The sequence below is a fragment of the Danio rerio genome, chromosome 2, assembly GCF_049306965.1.
Source record: "Danio rerio strain Tuebingen ecotype United States chromosome 2, GRCz12tu, whole genome shotgun sequence".
NCBI classification, from domain to species: Eukaryota; Metazoa; Chordata; class Actinopteri; order Cypriniformes; family Danionidae; genus Danio; species Danio rerio.
The window spans coordinates 59,090,001-59,109,244 of NC_133177.1; the positions used below are offsets into that span (position 1 = coordinate 59,090,001).

Consider the following 19,244-nt stretch of genomic DNA (forward strand, 5'->3'; position numbering starts at 1 on the left):
ATAGAATTAATTACATTTATTTGTAACATTCAAAACACTATTTAGAATACAATTATTAAATGATGCATGTTAACAACAGCAAATGCATTAAACAAACAACACATTTAATGGCTTTATGATCCTTTTTTTAATATTAATTAACAAAACACTGATGTTTTCATGAGGCATCGCTAAAATGAATACATTTTCTCCATATATAAATAAAATTTTCTGATAAAGCAACCAAGAAAATAATAATATTAACAAATTATATTATAGCTCATTCAAAGTTCTTATGGTCAAAGTAACTTGGATTAGTTTACATTAAAATTAATGTATTTTCACCTACACTCACTGGCCACTTTATTAGGTATACCTTACTAGTACCAGGTTGGATCCCCTTTTGCCCTTAGAACTGCCTTAATCCTTCGTAGCAGAGATTCAACAAGGTACTGGAAATATTTCTTCTATTCAAAATAGAGATTTTCCTCCATATTGACATGATAGCATCACGCAGTTGCTGCAGATTTGTCGGCTGCACATCCATGATGTGAATCTCCCGGTCCACCCCATCCCAAAGGTGCTCTATTGGATTGAGAGCTGGTGACTGTGGAGGCCATTTGAGTACAGTGAACTCATTGTCATGTTCAAGAAACCAGTTCGAGATGATTCATGCTTTATGACATGGTGCGTTATTCTGCTGGAAGTAGCCATCAGAATATGAGTACACTGTGCTCATAAAGGGATAGACATGATCAGCAACAATACTCAGACAGGCTGTGGCGTTGACAACATGTTCAATTGGTACTAATGATCCCAAAGTGTGCCAAGAAAATATCCCCCACACCATTAAACCACCACCACCAGCCTGAACCAGGTAGGATGGATCCATGCTTTCATGTTGTTGATGTCAAATTCTGACCCGACCATCCGAAAGTTGCAACAAAGCATTTGCGCCCACAGAACTGCCGCTCACTGGATATTTTCTCTTGTTCAGATCATTCTCTGTAAACCCTAGAGATGGGTGTGCGGTAGATCAGCAGTTTCTGAAATACTCAGACCAGCCCATCTGGCACCAACAAGCATGCTACGTTCAGTCACTTAAATTCCCTTTTGTCTCCATTCTGATGCTCGGTTTGAACTGCAGCAGATCGTCTTGACCATGCCTACATGCCAAAATGCATTGAGTTGCTGCCATGTGATTGGCTAATTAGAAATTCACATTAACAAGTAGTTGGACAGGTGTACCTAAAAAAGTGGCCGGTGATCTTTTAAGCTCTGTTGATATGGATTAATAAATCAAATCAAGATTATTTTTAAAAAGAAAGTTAAGAACTATCTATTTTCAGTGTTTAATACAGAATCATAACCAATCCCATAAAGAAAATATAGCTAAAACACTTACCCTGCTAAAATTGGTAAGTGGAGTCAATGGTGTCAATTCAGATCCCACTGACGGTGTGTATGCAGAGAGAATCTGGAGATGAAATTTTTTTATATCAGATCACAGAGGAGCAATGTTTTTACAAATGTTAAGACTATATGATGCTGTCCAAAAATCTCTAATGATCAATTATTATTTATAATGTTCTTTAGAGCTGTAATGCACTCCAGAATCTGACAGATTGATTAGCTGTAGGCTCTAGAACAGTTACGTGAAGCGTTGTCATACAGTGTTAAGCTGGATTTCATCAATAGCCTTGCATTTACTAACACAGACTGTACTTGAAGTACTTGAAAGTAATTCGCGTTTTCCTCCTGTTGAAAAAAGTCATAAGAACAATGTGTAGTGGCTCAATGTATTACAGCAGTGTTTTTAAAAGAATAAACACTTTATTGATATAGTGTACAACCAAACCCTTGTGGTCAGAATACAAAAGAGTCGCAGGTAATGAAGGGTTAAGCGTTTCTCCCAAAGAAAAGCCTGTCTAATGCAAAAATGCTAGCAGGCGTCTGTAGCTCCGCTCAAGCTCCACCTCTTTGCCCTTGTTTGGTGTCCCGCGGTGGGTGTGATGACTAGCTTCATTTGCGCTCTTCAGATACCTATGGGTGACGTCACGGATACTATGTCCATATCTTTACATATACAGTCTGTGGTATTATATCATTTTTGCATCATATAAAAAAACGAATTACCGATTATGCGAAGCGTTTTAAATTCAATTCAATTCAGCTTTATTTGTATAGCGCTTTTACAGTAGCCGCATTTCCACTATCGGGCCAGTGCGAGCCAGGGCTTTAATCGGGCCGGCCGGGCCAATAGCCCGCGAGGTTGAGAAATGAGGCCGAAATCATGTCGCGTTTCCACTGACGGGCTAATAGCTCACAGCGCGTCACGCAAACACCGCCCACAGAATGTCCCCGAATCAAACGTCACACAACCCGCCCACTTCAGATAAAGCACACCCTAGAATCATCACGAAACGAAACCATTAAAATGAAGACAACCGAAACAAACAAATGACACGTTACTGTACAGCAGTACATGAAATGTCTATACGCACAGACCTGTGTATTTCCATTCATTACATTTGTTTACTCGCCGACCGACTGGCATTGTGCATCGAGTGCTCTCGCCGAACGCAGGGACCCATCACAGAGAGCGCACACATCCATAATATAAAGCCACAGAAATTCTCCTTTATAGCTCGATATTGCATGTATTTTATAACATCCTCGTTTTGATAGAAGTCGTGTTAAGTGTTTTAGCATAAGAGCGAGTAGCCTTAAAAAATATAGCCATATTTGTTGCGCTCGGCAGCTATTCACTAAAGCTCTTCATTTAAAGGTTCATTTATAAATTTAACCACGTCATATAAAAACATAAACAGTTGTTTGAGTTTATAGAACACATTTTGTGTTTGGACTTTCCCCCATATGCGTTTAAAGCAGTGAGCGCTGCGCATAGGACTGAGTGACAGAAAAAAAAAGGTAGGCTAGATTCTGCTTTCACTCACCCAAATAATGCTCTGTTTGCGCGATTTGATTAATATCATCGTATCCAAATACTTTATAAATAATATTTCAAACCTTCTCCGGTGTTAATTGTTTTTATAAAATATCGAAAATCTTTTTTTTTCAGACAGGTCTTTGTAAAATGAAAGTTATAGGCTATATATGTGGCTTTAAAACGGTTCGATTTATGTATTGTATATAGGGTACCTACATATAGCTAGCTTTTGTTTATTTTATATTGGTTTATTTATTTAATGTGATTTCATATTTATCCGACATTTGTAGTTCTTTAAATTATATTTCATTAAAGCTTAGGCTTTTTTATCAAGATATGACACTATATTGTTTAAAGTCTACGAAAGTGGCCACGTATTTTGTTAAGTTTTCCTTCTGTTGTATTTATATTGTGTATTATCACCAAAATAAATAAAGAAAAAAGCCGCTCGCGGCATAACAGAGCTGTGAAGGAGCGCTTTAGCCCGGTCTCACACACACATACAGGCATCTAAACGCGCACAAACAAACATTTTAAATTTGACAAAAACTCTCGAAAACCTTTACTGTCTGCTGTGTCTTTAATATGGTGTAAAGATTATTATGCGTTATTGAAACATAAAGGAGGACGCAGCAAAAAACGTCACTATAAATTAAAACTACTTTATTATTTTATGCAGCAGCCTTACATTTAAAATGGAAACATAAGGGTGATCATACGCAAAAAGACCCCAGACTATAAGGCTAGATGTTTTCTTTCCCTTATTTCTTTGGCGCATGTACTCATGTGCGATCAGAAAACTGCCCGCCTCTCCTTTCACTCCGCCCCGAAGCCCCAGCTGGCCCTCCTTGGCCCAAGGTATTCGGCGGGCCGAAAAAGGCCGGCCGCTGGCCCCAAGAAAGCCCCGCTTTGGCCCGATTAGGCCCCGGAAGTGACAGTGGAAACGCCACTGGCCTTGGCTCGCCCTGGCTCGCTCGCTTTAGGCGCGATAGTGGAAACGCGGCTAGTGTAGATTGTGTCAAAGCAGCTTCACAAAAATGGTCATAGTAACTGGAACAGTGTAGTTCAGTTTTTTAGTGTTTAAGTTCAGTTCAGTTTAGCTCAGTTCAGTGTGGTTTAAAACCATTACTGAGAGTTCAAATACTGAAGAGCAAATTCATAAATGCAGTGCCTATAGTGGACAGAGAATAAATCTGACGTTACTCTCTCGTCTGACTGCCGTTTTCAGTCATCAATCACACAATTTTTTGTCCTTTTTCTGAAGTCTTGATAACACCATCGTGGAGTTTTTCTTTTATTATTTTAGCAAGTAGAATTGTAAAATAATTATTTGCTGTACTCTCCCATTTACTGCACTCTAAGTTTACCACCTATAACAACTTCTGCTGCTGAGAAACCCGGAAATGTGATATAAAGTCAGATCATTTTTGATGTCCTGATATGAAAAAACTGCCAATTCACATTATGTACTAACTTTTTTTCTTCCCATGACTGTAAATGTAAGGTGGCTCGGTGGCTCAGTGGTTAGCACTGTCGCCTTACAGCAAGAAGCTTGAGTCCCGCCTGGGTCAGTTGGCATTTCTGTGTGGAGTTTGCATGTTCTCCCCGTGTAAGTGTATGTTTTCCCCACAGTCCAAACACATGCACTATAGGTGAATTGATGAACTAAACTGGCCGTAGTGTATGTGCATATGTGCTAATAAGAGTTTGTATGGGTGTTTCCCAGTACTGGGTTGCTGTCGGAAGGGCATCCGCTGCTTAAAAAAATATGCTGGAATAATTGGCGGTTCATTCCACAGTGGCGACCTCTGATAAAAAAAGGAAAGAAAATGAATAAATGAATGAATGTAAATGTGTTTGTCACTCACAGGAGTGTTAGCAGCTCCTCTCTCTGATGGTGGGATCATTTCAGGCGTCAGACTCTTCGGAGGCTCCACTCCTTTAACCCTCTCCTGAATCAAATGCATCGCCAGACAGAACTGCTCTTTGGTGAGTTTGCCGGTGCCCTTGGTGTCTGCCAGCGACCTACAGAGCGCAAGCACAAAAACAAAGAGAATGTGTTACATCCCATAAGCCAATTTCAGTTCGTTTACAGGGTTTCTCAAAGTCTATTTAAGAGCAGCTCATATGGTATTGTCCTAATATTAATAATTAACTATAATTATAAATATTGAGCTGGAATCTCCTACAACAACATACAGTTAAAGTCAGAATTATTAGCCCTCCTGTATACATTTCCCCCAAATTCTGTTTAACGGAGAAGATTTTAACGCATTTTTAAGCATAATAGTTTTTTTTTTTTATTATAATTTTTGCAGACAAAAAAAACAAAGAACAGACAGACAAACTCATTGTGAGACAATAATCTGTGGAAAATGTAAAATAAAGCAAGAAACAAGAGAAAATGGCGACATACAAAACACATATGACCTACAAAAAGACACAGCAATGGATGTAGAGAGAAAAAAAAAAACTTACAAATCTTCAGAAATTAAACGACACCCTTACGGCACATTCACACCGGGCTTCAGCGTCAACGCTTGACTGAAGGGGTTTCTAAAGTTGGCACTGAAGCGATCGTCAAAGCAGCGTCAGCCAATGAAATTCAGTCAGCAATAGGTTACTGTCTAGCTCAGGGGTGGGCAATCTCGGTCCTGGAGGGCCGGTGCCCTGCAGAGTTTAGCTTCAACTCTAATCAAACACACCTGCTTATAGATTTCCAGTGATCTTGAAGACACTGATTAGCATGTTCAGGTGTATTTGACAAGTGTTGGAGCTAAACTATGCAGGACACCGGCCCTCCAGGACCGAGTTTGCCCATTCCTGGTCTAGCTGGTGTATTTGCATACAGCGATCTGATTGGCTGACACTTCCGTCTTGAGAAGTTGAGCTAGAACCAACTTCTGCAGCGAGCAACGCCTCTGAAGCGGCGCCGATGGATCCACAATGCAGTTCGGCGACGCCTGGCGTCACCCATTCAAAGTGAATGGGAAGCGTTGACGCTGACGCCCCGTGTAAATGGGACATTAGTCTTTATGGTGTTTCAGAAAAAAAAAGACTGGATCCCACATTTTATCAAATTTCGCAGAGTTCCCAGAGGTGGTATATCTTATTCTTTCCAAATGTAAAGTGGAGGTGAGTCTGACAATCCAATCACAAAAAAGTGGTCTAACATTTTTTTTTTACCAAAAACGATAACTTTTTTAGCTATGATCACGCCATACTGAACAGGTAACCGTACATTTCGGTTGAGTCTCAAGAAACTCTGACCAGCCAAAAATTGCTATCAATTTTGCTATTGGGTCAGGAAGTAAAACCTAAACATAATTCATTTCTAATAACTGATTCTTTGCCATGATGACAGGACATAATATCTGACTGGATATTTTACAAGACACTAGTATTCAGCTTAAAGTGACACTTAAAGGCTTAACTAGTTTAACTAGGTAAGTTAGGGTCATTGTATAACAGTGGTTTGTTCTGTAGATAATCCAAAACAAATATAGCTTAAGAGGGCTAATAATATTGACCTTAAAATGGCTTTAAAACTATTAAAATCAGCTTTTATTCTAGCCAAAATAAAACAAATAATACTTCATATCATATCTTTTTAATGCAAGTACTTTCATGAAGCGTGTATGTATTTTTTATGACCCCTTTGGACACGGTGTCAGTGTCTCACCATATGTGTGCCAGGACGCTCTGCGGCAGCCGGGAGTTCATGAAAATGTCCTTCACTTCACCTCCTCCAACCATCCCATCGAAATCGGAGTCAGCCAGTTCAAAGATCTCCTCGTACTGCTCTCTGTCATCCGCCGGCACCACCCAGTGGTCAGACGACGCCTGCAAATACACACATACAGCTGAAGTCAGAATTATTAGCCCTCCTAAATTATTAGTCCCCCAATTTCTGTTTAACTGAGAGATTTTTTTCAATATTTCTAAACATAATAGTTTTTAAAACTCATTTCTAATAACTGATTTATTTGATCTTTGTCATGATGACAGCACATAATATTTGACTAGATATTTTTCAAGACAGCTTAAAGTGACATTTGAAGGCTTAACTAGGGTAATTAGGCAAGTTAAGGTAATTAGGCAAGTCCTTATATAACAATGATTTGTTCTGTAGACAACCAAAGACATTTTTGATTCTTGATTTATGATTCTTAAGCAATATTTGTTAAACACCATTTGGGAAATAACAACAAAAACCAGTCCAAGGCATTTAAAAAATGTGGAAAATGTAAAAAGCCTTTATTCACATGGCTAATCCTTCCAAAAAAAAAACTTCGCATTTAGGCAAGGAACTGCCTTCATCATTAATTGTTAAATGATTGTTTGATGATCAATTAAAGATGATAGTTGACCTTGTTTGTCATGTTATTTAAGGGTTGTTAAGATATTTAAATGAGTCATGTGACCGTAGCACTCAAAAGAATCTCTAGACACACCTGGGGCCTCATGTATCAACGCTGCGTACGCACAAAAACTTTGCGTACGTCAGGTTTCATGCTCAGAATCGCTCACGTTTGGATTTACTAACGATGAACTGAACGTGGGAATATGCGCAGCTCCACGCCAACTTCATGCCTGGCGTACGCACATTTTTTTGTGCGTGTCTGTTTTATTTTCATTGGCGACTCCTAGAGGCAGTTTGATTTGTTTGTGCCCAAATAGACACTCCCACACCATCCCACTTTAGTTCATCCGACACTCCCCCCTAAACAGAGCTGGACACGCCCACTTTTCTGACTTTTTCCAAAGTAGAGGCGTGAAAACACCCTGCTGAAACGAGGGGGTTTCATGGCCCTTTAAAAACTGCTCGTTTTGCTGCTTGATGTTGCAAACTGTTGCTTTCTTATTATATTATTCTACCTGGTCTGTATAGTCATGCAAACACTTGTTTGTAGAGCAAGTAGTTTGACCGTTTCAGGCGATTGTTCTAAAACAATCGCGAAAACAGGCACACTTCTGCATTTTAGAATAAGGTCAATAACAAACTGTGCAATAGTTATCTGAGTATAATTTTGTTTTGTAATGTAATGTAATGTGTATTTTCATAGCGCATTTATTGTGTATGGCCATACACCCAAAGCACTTCACAATCATGAGGGGGGTCTCTCCACACCACCACCAGTGTGCAGCATCCACTTGGATGATGCGACGGCAGCCACAGGACAACGGCGCCAGTGTGCTCACCACACACCAGCTACTGGTGGAATGGAGAGACAGTGATAGAGCCAATTCGGTGGAAGGGGATGATTGGGAGGCCATGATCGTAAGGGCCGATAGAGGGACTTTGGCCAGGACACTGGTTTTTAATTGGTTTATATTTCCTATAACTATATGTTTATATATTTATGAAATTATAAAAGCTTACTATGTTAGGTTTTATAGTGTTTGATGGTTTTTATGTTCTTAATCAAGTGTTAATCAGAGAGTTCAATCCCACCCAAACACCCCTATAATTTGCACTCTGCAATAAAGAACAGATGAGAATGCAGTTGGACCGGTATTAGTTCAGGATTTTCAGGTTTGCACAAGCATGTTTACCTGTGTTTGCGTTTGTGGTGGAGTCGGGGTGGAGCGATTGAAGGAATTTGATGGAGATAGATTTGTGCTGCTGCCCAGAGGACTCTTGGAAAGCGCCGGCGTGGGCCGTAGGTTCTCCTTGAGGAGGAATGGACTAGAGGGAAGAACAGGAACGGATCCCGGAAGAGCGCCTGCTATCTTCTTACGCTTGGAAGGAGGGATGAGAGATGTCGGGAGGCTGGATGGCACAGGCTCCTTCTCCCTGGCAGCGTAAACCAGGTGCATCGCCTGCAACAGGCAAACAATTCAATAAAATGAGCACTAGAAATAGAGTACTTAAAGAGATATTTATTTATCCTATTTATTTTGATGTCCATGGCAAACAAACCAGGTGCGAGTGGCAAATAAAATAAAATAAAAGCAAATAAAAGCAAAACAAAAAATAAAATAAACAAAATAAAAAAATAAATAAAATAAATAAAATTAAATTAAATTAAATAAAACAAAAAAAAAATAAATAAAATAAAACAAAACAAAATAACATAAAATAAAATAAAACAAAAAAAAATAAAACAAAACAAAATAAAATAACAAAATAAAATAACAAAAAATAAAATAAAACATAAAATAAAACAAAATAAAACAAAAAAATATATAAAATAAAATAAAATAAAATAAAATACAATAAAAAATGAGCGTACTGGAGCACTTAAAGGTATAGTTCACCTAAAACAAAATTAATTTAGCCATACTTTACATAATTTGCTTACGATAGCTGTTACATTTCTCTTTTAATTAGGCTGTTGCATAAAATAATAAAGTTTTCATTTCTAAGTGACATTCTTTGCTGCGTCCTCCTTCATGTTTTATCAACGGATAACAATCTGTACACCATATAACAGACACAGCAGCCAGTAACGTTTTTCAAGAGATTTTGTCAAGTTTAAAAGGTGTGTTTGCGCAGGATAATGGTGTCATAAAATACGATGACAGACATTCAAACCTTAATTTTAATATCTCAATAGAATAGAACATGACTTCTTACGGTCAGAATGACCAGTATGGTAATTCTAATAGTTACAGAATTCTAGTTCCACTGTTAGTAAGGCCTACTCTTGTGTCTGTGTTAACACAGAATGAAGCGAGAGCATCGATGCCCATTCTGGCCAATCACAGATGTTTCTCCTGAGCTCCATTCAGCTCATGCTACATCTGACATGACACTACATCTGACCGCACGTGGGGTCAAGTTGGCCGACTGCTCTGAAATATTCAGCATGCTAGATATTGGATTTTCCTCTGCAAGGTGTTAAGGACGCGTCAGCCAGCCTCTTTGATGCGTTCTTCAGAAGTTCACACATGAAGACTGCCGAGTGCTGAGCACCCCCAGATTTTTTAACAATCACAGCCCAATCTGTCGGCTTGCTTGTTGACTTCCAAATCGGGCTTGAAATCCTGTAGTGTGAACTAGGCTTGATGAAAGCAGATTCTGTTTGATGCATCGATTGACTCACCACTGAAAACTCATCTTTATCCAAGCTTCCATCTTTGTCAATGTCACTGAGATCCCAAATCTAAAAAGATAATAAAGAAAAAAATAATACAGTATATTCATTTTTTAAACGCCAACAACAACAACATCAAACAGGTTAAATATAAAGATTTTGTTGCATCTTTTATGTCCTGTATTGGTCTGAATTTTGGAAATAGTATCTATTAGTGCTCAAACTTTCTTATGTTTGTGTATGGAGCATATACACATTACCATTCAAACATGTTTGAGGTCAGTGTGTTTTTAAAATTTGAAGAACATTTACTTAGCAATAATAAATCACAACAAAATATATCAATTTTAAAATATAGTATTACAGTTTAAATTTAAATGTATTAATATATTAAATTTGCATATAAAAATGTTCTAAGATAAATAAATTAATATATCAAGAATATTATGGAGCTTATGTTAATGGAGCCATGAGGAGATGCTGATTTAAAGGGATAGTTCACCCAAAAATAAAATTTCGGACATAATTTACTTCATGAGTTTTTGTTGAACACAAAGTAATATATTTTGGAGAAAGCTAGAAACCAGTAACCATTGACTTCCACAGTATTTGTTGTTCCTACAATGGAAGCCAAAGGCTACAGTTTTGCAACTCATAAAAGGTCTGAAACCACTTGAGAGTGAGTATATAGCAGAGGTGGGACCAAGTCATTGTTTGGCAAGTCACAAGTAAGTCTCAATTCATTGCCCTCAAGTCCCGAGTCAAGTCCCGAGTCAAGACAGGCAAGTCCCGAGTCAAGTCCCGAGTCAAGTCCCGAGTCAAAGGCAACAAGTCTCAAGTCAAGTCCAAAGTCCTGCAGTTTGATTTTCGAGTCTTTTCGAGTCTTTTTAACAGAAAAATAAAATATATACAGATTAGGTATGGCTGTAAGATCTGTATTAATTAAACAAACCTTTTTTTTATGAAAGAACATCGCTCAGATATATAAAAATACAAATGCAATTTTCTGAAAAAGTACTGAACAGTGCTGCGTCTCGTCTCCACAGCATAATGCACAAGAAAGAGTTCCACCAAAAAAAGACTCCATTTTGCCTCACATCACACAGAAATTGCAGGTCTACTGCTGTCTAATTCATTAAGTTTAGTTGTGCTATATTATGTCTTCGGTGATCAACTTGTGATTAACCAAAATTACATAACCTCAATGTGGTAGCAGTAGACCAACTCCTGTATATGCTGCAAAGTTAAATTGAGTGAAATTGGAATATTGCCAATTGAATCTCGTGTGTGCTAAAGAGATGGAGTTGCAAATCCGTCTAGCAGCAATGTAAAATGGTAGCACATATTGTTAATGAAGTAGGCTACTTCATACAAACAATAACGTTGTTTTCTTCACATAACGTTGAAGAGCTTTGCTCTCTACCTTGTGTGATGCTCGTGCACGGATTTCCTCTGTTTGTGGACAAAACTGATTGCGAGTTCTCAAATATACGCTGCTCACGCGCAAATTTTCTCTCGCTCTCAAATATGCACTGCTCACACACAAATTATCTTGAGCGCTCTCAGAGATTATATGCAAACTCACAATTTGTGTCGTGTTCCCTCTTCCTTTCATGCTTTTTGATATGATTCATATTGCTGCACTGTTTAATAACAATAACCAAAATACTAAAATAGACTTACATATTAAATGTTTAATCTAATAAACCATAACATTTTTGGTTGTTTTATATGATGAGATATTTTCAGTTTCAAACACTTAAAGACAGAGAATAGACCAGTGGTGCCCCCCTGAAAATTTGCTTAGGGGTGGCCAGAAGAGGCCAGCTACGTCAGTGGCACCAATCAATCCACAATAATTTAGTGGCTGCTATTTATTTATTGAAATATTGCATTGTATTGCATTTATGTAAGTAGATTTAAATAAATAATGTCAACAGCAAAATCATATCGGGTTGGCCACAGGGGTGGCTAGAGTTTACACAGGGGTAACACCCCTTGTAAAGGGGTTTACACCACTATAAGGCACCCCTGGAGTAGATGTTGAATGTAAAGAATACATTTTATTTTAAAAGCATTTAAACAAAAACTAATGCAAGCAGAAATGTAACTGTGATAAAAATAAGGAAACACTTGATAAGGTATTATAGCCTACTGTACTATTCACTCTTCAAATAAATCTCACTATCAATCTCATTTTATCATGGCAGCTAAAATAAAGTAAACTAGTGTCTGCTGGCTTCCACTTTACTGATGAGATTGTGGAGGACATTTTCCATGTCATCCTCTTCATTTTGAGGAAAGCTGTTCCACAGGGCCCCTGAACACGTATATTGGCATGTACTGTGTTTTGAACAGTAGCCTACTACAGTAAAGAACTCCAATTGATCAGTTGTGGTAATACTATAGTTGCTATGGTAACACAAGTGTAATATAAACAAATTACCCAGTGCTGTATTATTTTACAATATAGGGTATTTTATACTACAAATCACTACACTTTACTGTAGTAAAACTACACTTTGTATTATTTTATCTGTTCACTATTGGTAATACTACTGTATTATGAAGCATTCATTAACAAGTCGTAAATAATACTAGCCTAAAACATAAGTATAATACAAGTATACAACAAGTATAATACTCAAAAACACTAGAATTTATTAAAGAATTTACCTTAACCTTTTAGTATTTTGTGTATTGTAAATAAAAATAGTAAAGCAAGAAAGAAACCATATCAACATTCTTGGAATAACCCTTTGCTAAGCCTCGCCCTCCTTAGTTACTGTTGCTACGCCTGTCAAGCTTTCATGCCTGGCACATCTATTACAGTGTGTATGCGCTGGTGTCAGACCTTCCCAAGGATTTAATTAGTCATTTTTGGCAAACAGGTGAGATATCTGAGAAAGCCAGACAAAAGAGGACTGCAGTATACATTACAGGGGTATATTCACAACATAATAGCAACTGATTAGAAAATAATTTTATCAAAATTGAAGCAAGGTTAGCCTAGCAACCTCATATGCTGAACATTCAACAGCATAGTTCATGCACAGCAGGAGAGGTGAAATTTTAAAATAATCTAATAACCTAAGAAACTGATGGATTTGTGCCGAATATTAGCATCATTGACCCATAACAGTGTACAGTACCTATTACTGTCAGCATGTTTGTGTGCTCTTTATCCAGTTTTTATTAAAATTTGCAGTTAAGTGGAAGAAAAAAAATTGAAATGCAAATCAAAGTATAAATAACAGAAGTGAACAAATAGATTTTTCCTACCAGCAAATATTAGTGTATGTATTTATATGCGTTACAATAGCGAGGGTTTAAACTAAGCAGTGCTCATAATATCGAGTGGAAAAAAAGAAAAAGACCGCTGGGAAACATAACCTGCTTTGTTTTTTGTTTTTTTGTTTTTTTTATGATAAACACAGTTTAGATCTGTTTAGGATAAGAGGAGTGTGAGTTATTGCCACCTATCACTGAATTTGAATATCGAAAACAAAACCAACTTAACTCCTTTACCGCCCCTCACACAGCTTGATCCACGCTGGCATTTCTCCTCTTGGGCTTTGGTTTTGAAAAGGGAAACAATCCCACCACCCAGTCCAAACTTTTAGGATAGCGGGTGTCAGATTTGCACAATCCAATTGCGCAACGATTTGGCTTGTTTCCCTCGCTCGAAAGCTTGACAGAGCCCCTGCCCGTAGCTACGATTGGTAAGCCGCGATTGGTGGGTGCCGGTTTTTGGGCGTGGCTTAGCGAAGGGTTTAAAAGAGTTTAACAGGAGGATCCCGTGAGAGCAAAAGCACTAAAGGTATGAGACGCCATCGTAAACAAAAGTCAAGCGAACGCAAAGAGACTGAATGCACGAGAGAGAGAGAGAGAGGTGTATGTTGTATGTGTGAGAGAGAGAGAGAGAGAGAGAGAATGAGTATTGGCACGCGAGTATTGGCTCGATCTCAAGTTCAAATTCAAATTCTCTCTGCGTTCGCTTGACTTTTGTCCACTCCGGCGCCTCATAGTAGTCACGTTGGATACTGTCGAATCAAAACAATCTACCGTGCTTTGATTGGATGTCATGCCGAAAGCGCGCATGCTCACACACACACGCGCGCATGCTGTCACACACACACGCGCGCATGCTGTCACACACACACACACACACATAAACGGGGAGAGAGAGAGAGCGGTCCATGTCAACATACTTTTTTTATCTTTGGGCTTTTCATGGGAAGCAGCAAGTCTTTACAAGTCAATAGGGGCAAGTCCTAGTCAAAGTCCGAGTCATTTATGTTCAAGTCCAAGTCGAGTTGCAAGTCTTTTTATATTGTCAAGTCGAGTCTAAAGTCATCAAATTCATGACTCGAGTCTGACTCGAGTCCAAGTCACATGACTCGAGTCCACACCTCTGGTATATAGTGAATAAATTTTTATTTTCAGGTGAATTATCCCTTTGAGAAACATTACTAATGATTATAAATGTTAAAAACAGTTTAGCTTTTTAGTATAAAATAGATTAGATTAGTTTATTGTTATTACACATTTAGAGTTCAGAATAACGAAATGCTGTCAGCATCTAATCAGAGTGCAAATATAATCAAAAAGTGCAGCAGGTAAATAATATTTATATTATATTTATTTAATATTACCTAGTATTACATACAGTTTAAGTCAAAATGATTCGCCCTCCTGTGATTTTCTTTTTCAAATATTTCCCAAATGATGTTTAACAAATTCAGGAATTTTTCACAGTATTCCCTATAATATTTGTTCTTCTGGAGAAAGTCTTATTAGTTTTATTTCGGCTAGAATAAAAGCTGTTTTTAATTTTTTTTTAAACCATTTTAGGGTCAAAATTATTAGCCCCCTTAAGCAATATTTGTTTTAGCTTGACTCCAGAAAAAAACACTGTTATATAATGACTTGTCTAATTACCCTAAATTTAGTTAAGCCTTTAAATGTCACTTTAAGCTGTCTTGAAAAACATCTAGTCAAATATTATTTACTGTCATCATGGCAAAGATAAAATAAACCAGTTATTAGAAATGAGTTATTAAAACTATTATGTTTAGAAATGTGTTTTATTTTGCATTAAACAGATATTGGGGGGGATGAGAGATATACAGGAGGGCTAATAAATCTGACCGTTTGTTACAATATACAGACAGAGGTAGCATTATGAATATGAGTAACCTGGGTTGATAACAAAGATTATACAGGCAAGACATGATATAATACAATCACTATGGACTGATTAAACTATTTAAATTAGACAATAGATGTATGCACACGATAGCAGAAAAAAACATTCACCTTTCCAAGCACATCCAGAGGCAGGTTTGAGTTCATGAGGACTAGTTTCACTTTATCACCTGACAGCAGCCCACCGATCGGAGACAGACTCTCAAATATCCCGTCATACTTTGCTTTATCTTCCGGCTAGTGAAGCAAAACACAATGAAAAGGAGATAATGAAGCATGGAGTTATTATTCAAAAGTACAGTAAGTAATTTTGGCCACTAGAGTGCAGGTTTTCACAACAAACAAAGGCATAGATTGATTATGAGTGTGGAATTATGAGAGTTGGAAATACTGATCATGTGGAGAATTAGCAGTGCTGTTCTATCAGACTAAACACAGCTTTTTAAAAATATTTCCTAAATGATGTTTAACCAACAGTGACACAGTGGCTCAGTGATTGGCACTGTTGTCTCACAGCAAGAAGGATGCTGGTTCGAGCCCCAGCTGGGCCAGCTGGCATTTCTGTGTAGAGTTTGCATGTTCTCCCCATGTTCGGGTGAGTACCCTCCGGGTGCTCCGGTTTCCTCCACAGTCCAAATAGGTGAATTGAATAAACTAAATAGGACATAGTGTATGAGTGTGTGTGTGTGTATGGGTGTGTATGGGTGTTTAACAGTACTCGGTTGTGACTGGAAAGGCATCCGCTGCGAAGAACATATGCTGGAATAGTTGGCGATTCATTCCGCTGTGGCGACCCCTGATAAATAAGAAACTAAGCCAAAGGAAACCGAATGAATGAATGATTGTTTATACCTTCACTGTCCAGCTGGAATCAGCAGAAGAGCCAGTTATATTCAGCGACGGACTGCCAGCATCTCTCTGGAAAGCGAGCAGAAACACATATTTACATATACTGCTTTACTGGATGTTTTTATCCAGACTGACTTTCAAATCAAATCAGCATGCAAATAAAAGAGATTAACATCAGCAACCGTTGATATTGACAGTGATTTGAGATTATAGAAAATCTGACATTTTTTGGCATATCTGATATTAAAAAAAATTCAGAGAAAAATATGTTATCTGAACAGCATGAATACTGAGATATGCAACTTAATAAAAAGTGACATTTTTTATTGCCGTTTTTCTCAGTGGCTTTGGTGCATTTCTCACAACACTATTTACATTTGCACAACAGGTAATGCATTTCTCAAAACCGTTAGTTATTTGTGCACATCCTAGTAGCAGTTTCTCATTCCCTCCAACAAATTGCAAATGCTTTTGGACATGCATCAACTGCTTTCCTACAACTCTCTGCTGTTTATAACATTATCATTTGTTTACGTCATGGCAGTCATAATTAACTAAACTTGTGAATGCTGAATAGTCACTCAATATAAAACTAATAGTTTCATTACTCGAGTCAACTTATCAAAATGTGTCAAGCAAATTTGATAAAAATCTTTGAATCTTTTTTTCCTGAAAATGTTTTCTAAATTAAACAATTTGATGAATGATTTACAGACCTGTGGTGTTGTAGGTTCAGTTGCTATATGTACTGCAATATAGTTTACAGTTGTGCAAAATGACCACATGACCACCCTTGGTACCCTTATGGCAGTCAAAAAGCAGGCCTGGTAAAGGTGACCAGTACCGACCCGTACCGTACCATACTGTACCACACAGTGAAAACGGGCCACAATATTACTTTTTATTGTATTTATTTATTATTATTTACTTTCTTACGTGTTGTTTGTTATTGTTAATTGTTGTGTAAATATTTGTTGGGCCAAATCTGTAAGTCATTGTGTTTGAATGACTAAAAAACAATAAAAAGTTCTAAAAGAAAAAATAAATTGCATTAAATCTGGTCATTTTAACCAAGGGTTTTATAACTATTTTGATCTACATTCCTTCTTATATTCTAAACTGCAATGTTGCAAATTCTTTGTTTATTCCTGTGGAAATATAAATTTCTATCATCTTATTCCAAATGAACAATAATCTACGTATAACTGAAAATTTATATTCTTTGGTTTTTAATTATATCATTTCATTAACATCCCAGCTAGGAGGGACATTTAATCTTTATCTCTCTGACTACAGGCTAAGCCAGTGATGCAAATGCTTTAAACGACTCTGTCTTTGTCTTCGGGTGTTGCTTTAAAGGGTCACGAAACACCAAAACACATGTTTTGAGCTGTTGACAGTCGTATATGTGTCCCACACTGCTAAAAACACTATTAGGACACCTATATTTCACTAAAAAGTGTAAATTGGTTGTTTTTGCGTTATTTCAAGCAAATTCGTACTTCCGGTTTGAAACGAATTTTTGAAGCTGCGTCACGGTCATGACATAATAGCGTTGTATTCCAGCGTGCAGACTGGGCGTCTGTGCCAGAGTGTGTCTTATTACGTCTTACAGTGTGATGCATTAATGCATGAGTAAGGCTTGGTTCAAACCAATCAGCGCGCTCTATTGTGCAACTTCATTAATATTCATTATTGTCACCGTGTTTACAGGACAGAGACGCCACGTTGTGTTGGCAAAACAAGCGTTAAGTGTTGCTTTTATAGTTTGCTGCAGTTAAGTTTCGTTTTCATTTTCTCTCTGTGAGAGCTCAGACTCACGTGTGGATTAACAGTGTACGCGACGCTCGACAACAATAACTTACGTGTCTAAGGAGGAACATTGTTTACCTGAGAGCTGTTCTCATCTGCAAACACTGAGATCCGGATTCGCTTGTAGTCTTCTCTTAATAAAGACGCGGCTCTAGTTGCTGGTGATTGTCCTGTCTCTAAAGATTTGGTAAGTGAGCGACCAGTGCTCTTTGTTTATTCAGTTTGTTCGTATCTAACAAACTATTGCACCGAGTGTAAACATGTTAGCACCACAACCACACTTTAACCTCGTGTAGGGTTTTACCGCATTTAGTGACCGGAATAACACACGCGGCTTTCTGACGCTACCTGCCGTGTGCATCTAAGTTTCTGGGAAATGCTGAGGGTTTTTTTTCTCTCATTCGCTGTGCGGTATCAAACATTGCATGAAAAATACACGCTTAGAGCAGTTCCTCCAATCAAATATCTTGTTTGTCGCGAGGGACATGAATGAATTCCCTGAATGAAAGAGCCAAACTGCAGTTAAAGTCCACCATTTAATGATTTGGCAAATAAATCGACTACAGATGTCCATGTAGGTTAAACACCATCACTTTCTACTGTGTGTGTGTGTGTGTGTGTGTGTGTGTGTGTGTGTGTGTGTGTGTGTGTGTGTGTGTGTGTGTGTGTGTGTGTGTGTGTGTGTGTGTGTGTGAATTTTGACTGAAACTCGCGCGTGCCCAAATAGACACTCCCACACCATCCCACTTTTCTTCCTCCGACACTCCCCCCTAAACAGAGCTGGACACGCCCACTTTTCTGACTTTTTCCAAAGTAGAGGTGTGAAAACACCCTGCTGAAATGAGGGGGTTTCATGGCCCTTTAACTTGTGTGGTCAGTAGCTGAGACGTTTTTTTAACACCTATGCCATGCTGACTCCAACTCTTAATTTGCATGCTTTGTTTAGCCATATTCCCTCATCCTAAGAACACAATATAGACATGACATCTTTGTCTTAATTCAGACTTGTGTGAGACTTGTGAGAGACTTGTGAAAGAACTTGCAGACTGCGGACCTCTAGTAGGCTCTTGCAGACACATGGACATCTTAAAGACGCTGTATGACTGCAGATTAACCAACACGTCTCAATAAAGGAATTCTGCTTGTTTCGAGTCTCCTGGACTGGGTTCTCTCTTGTTTTCACTCATTTATTTTTTTCCAACAATTCCCTTCAATATCTGTTAATTCCCATATTTTCCCATTAGTTCACATGGAAATTTGCAACCCTAGACCCAATACTCACAAATTTAGGCATGGGTGCGGAGATGTTCTGGCTTAAACTGTTCAGACTGACATCACTTCCTCCTTGAGCAGACGCCACCAGCCTCAGAGCAGTGAAGAAGCCCTTTATATAGAAAAAGAAATTG

General features: G+C 38.1%; 1 protein-coding gene across 7 annotated transcripts in view; it reads right to left on the minus strand.

The window, feature by feature from the left end:
- Positions 1–19,244, minus strand: part of eps15l1b (epidermal growth factor receptor pathway substrate 15-like 1b) — a 103,039-nt gene that overhangs the window by 77,373 nt on the left and 6,422 nt on the right. For 5 of the 7 annotated variants that reach the window (XM_073931773.1, XM_073931765.1, XM_073931770.1 and 2 more), the window contains exons 5-12: positions 19,121–19,222; positions 16,030–16,095; positions 15,289–15,414; positions 9,979–10,038; positions 8,486–8,752; positions 6,612–6,772; positions 4,798–4,954; positions 1,385–1,456 (exon numbers count right to left, since the gene is read on the minus strand). In XM_073931773.1, the coding sequence (XP_073787874.1) occupies positions 1,385–1,456; positions 4,798–4,954; positions 6,612–6,772; positions 8,486–8,752; positions 9,979–10,038; positions 15,289–15,414; positions 16,030–16,095; positions 19,121–19,222 (1,011 nt within the window). The remainder of the gene's footprint in view (positions 1–1,384; positions 1,457–4,797; positions 4,955–6,611; positions 6,773–8,485; positions 8,753–9,978; positions 10,039–15,288; positions 15,415–16,029; positions 16,096–19,120; positions 19,223–19,244) is intronic. The other 2 variants (XM_073931777.1, XM_073931775.1) reach the window with 1 other exon arrangement.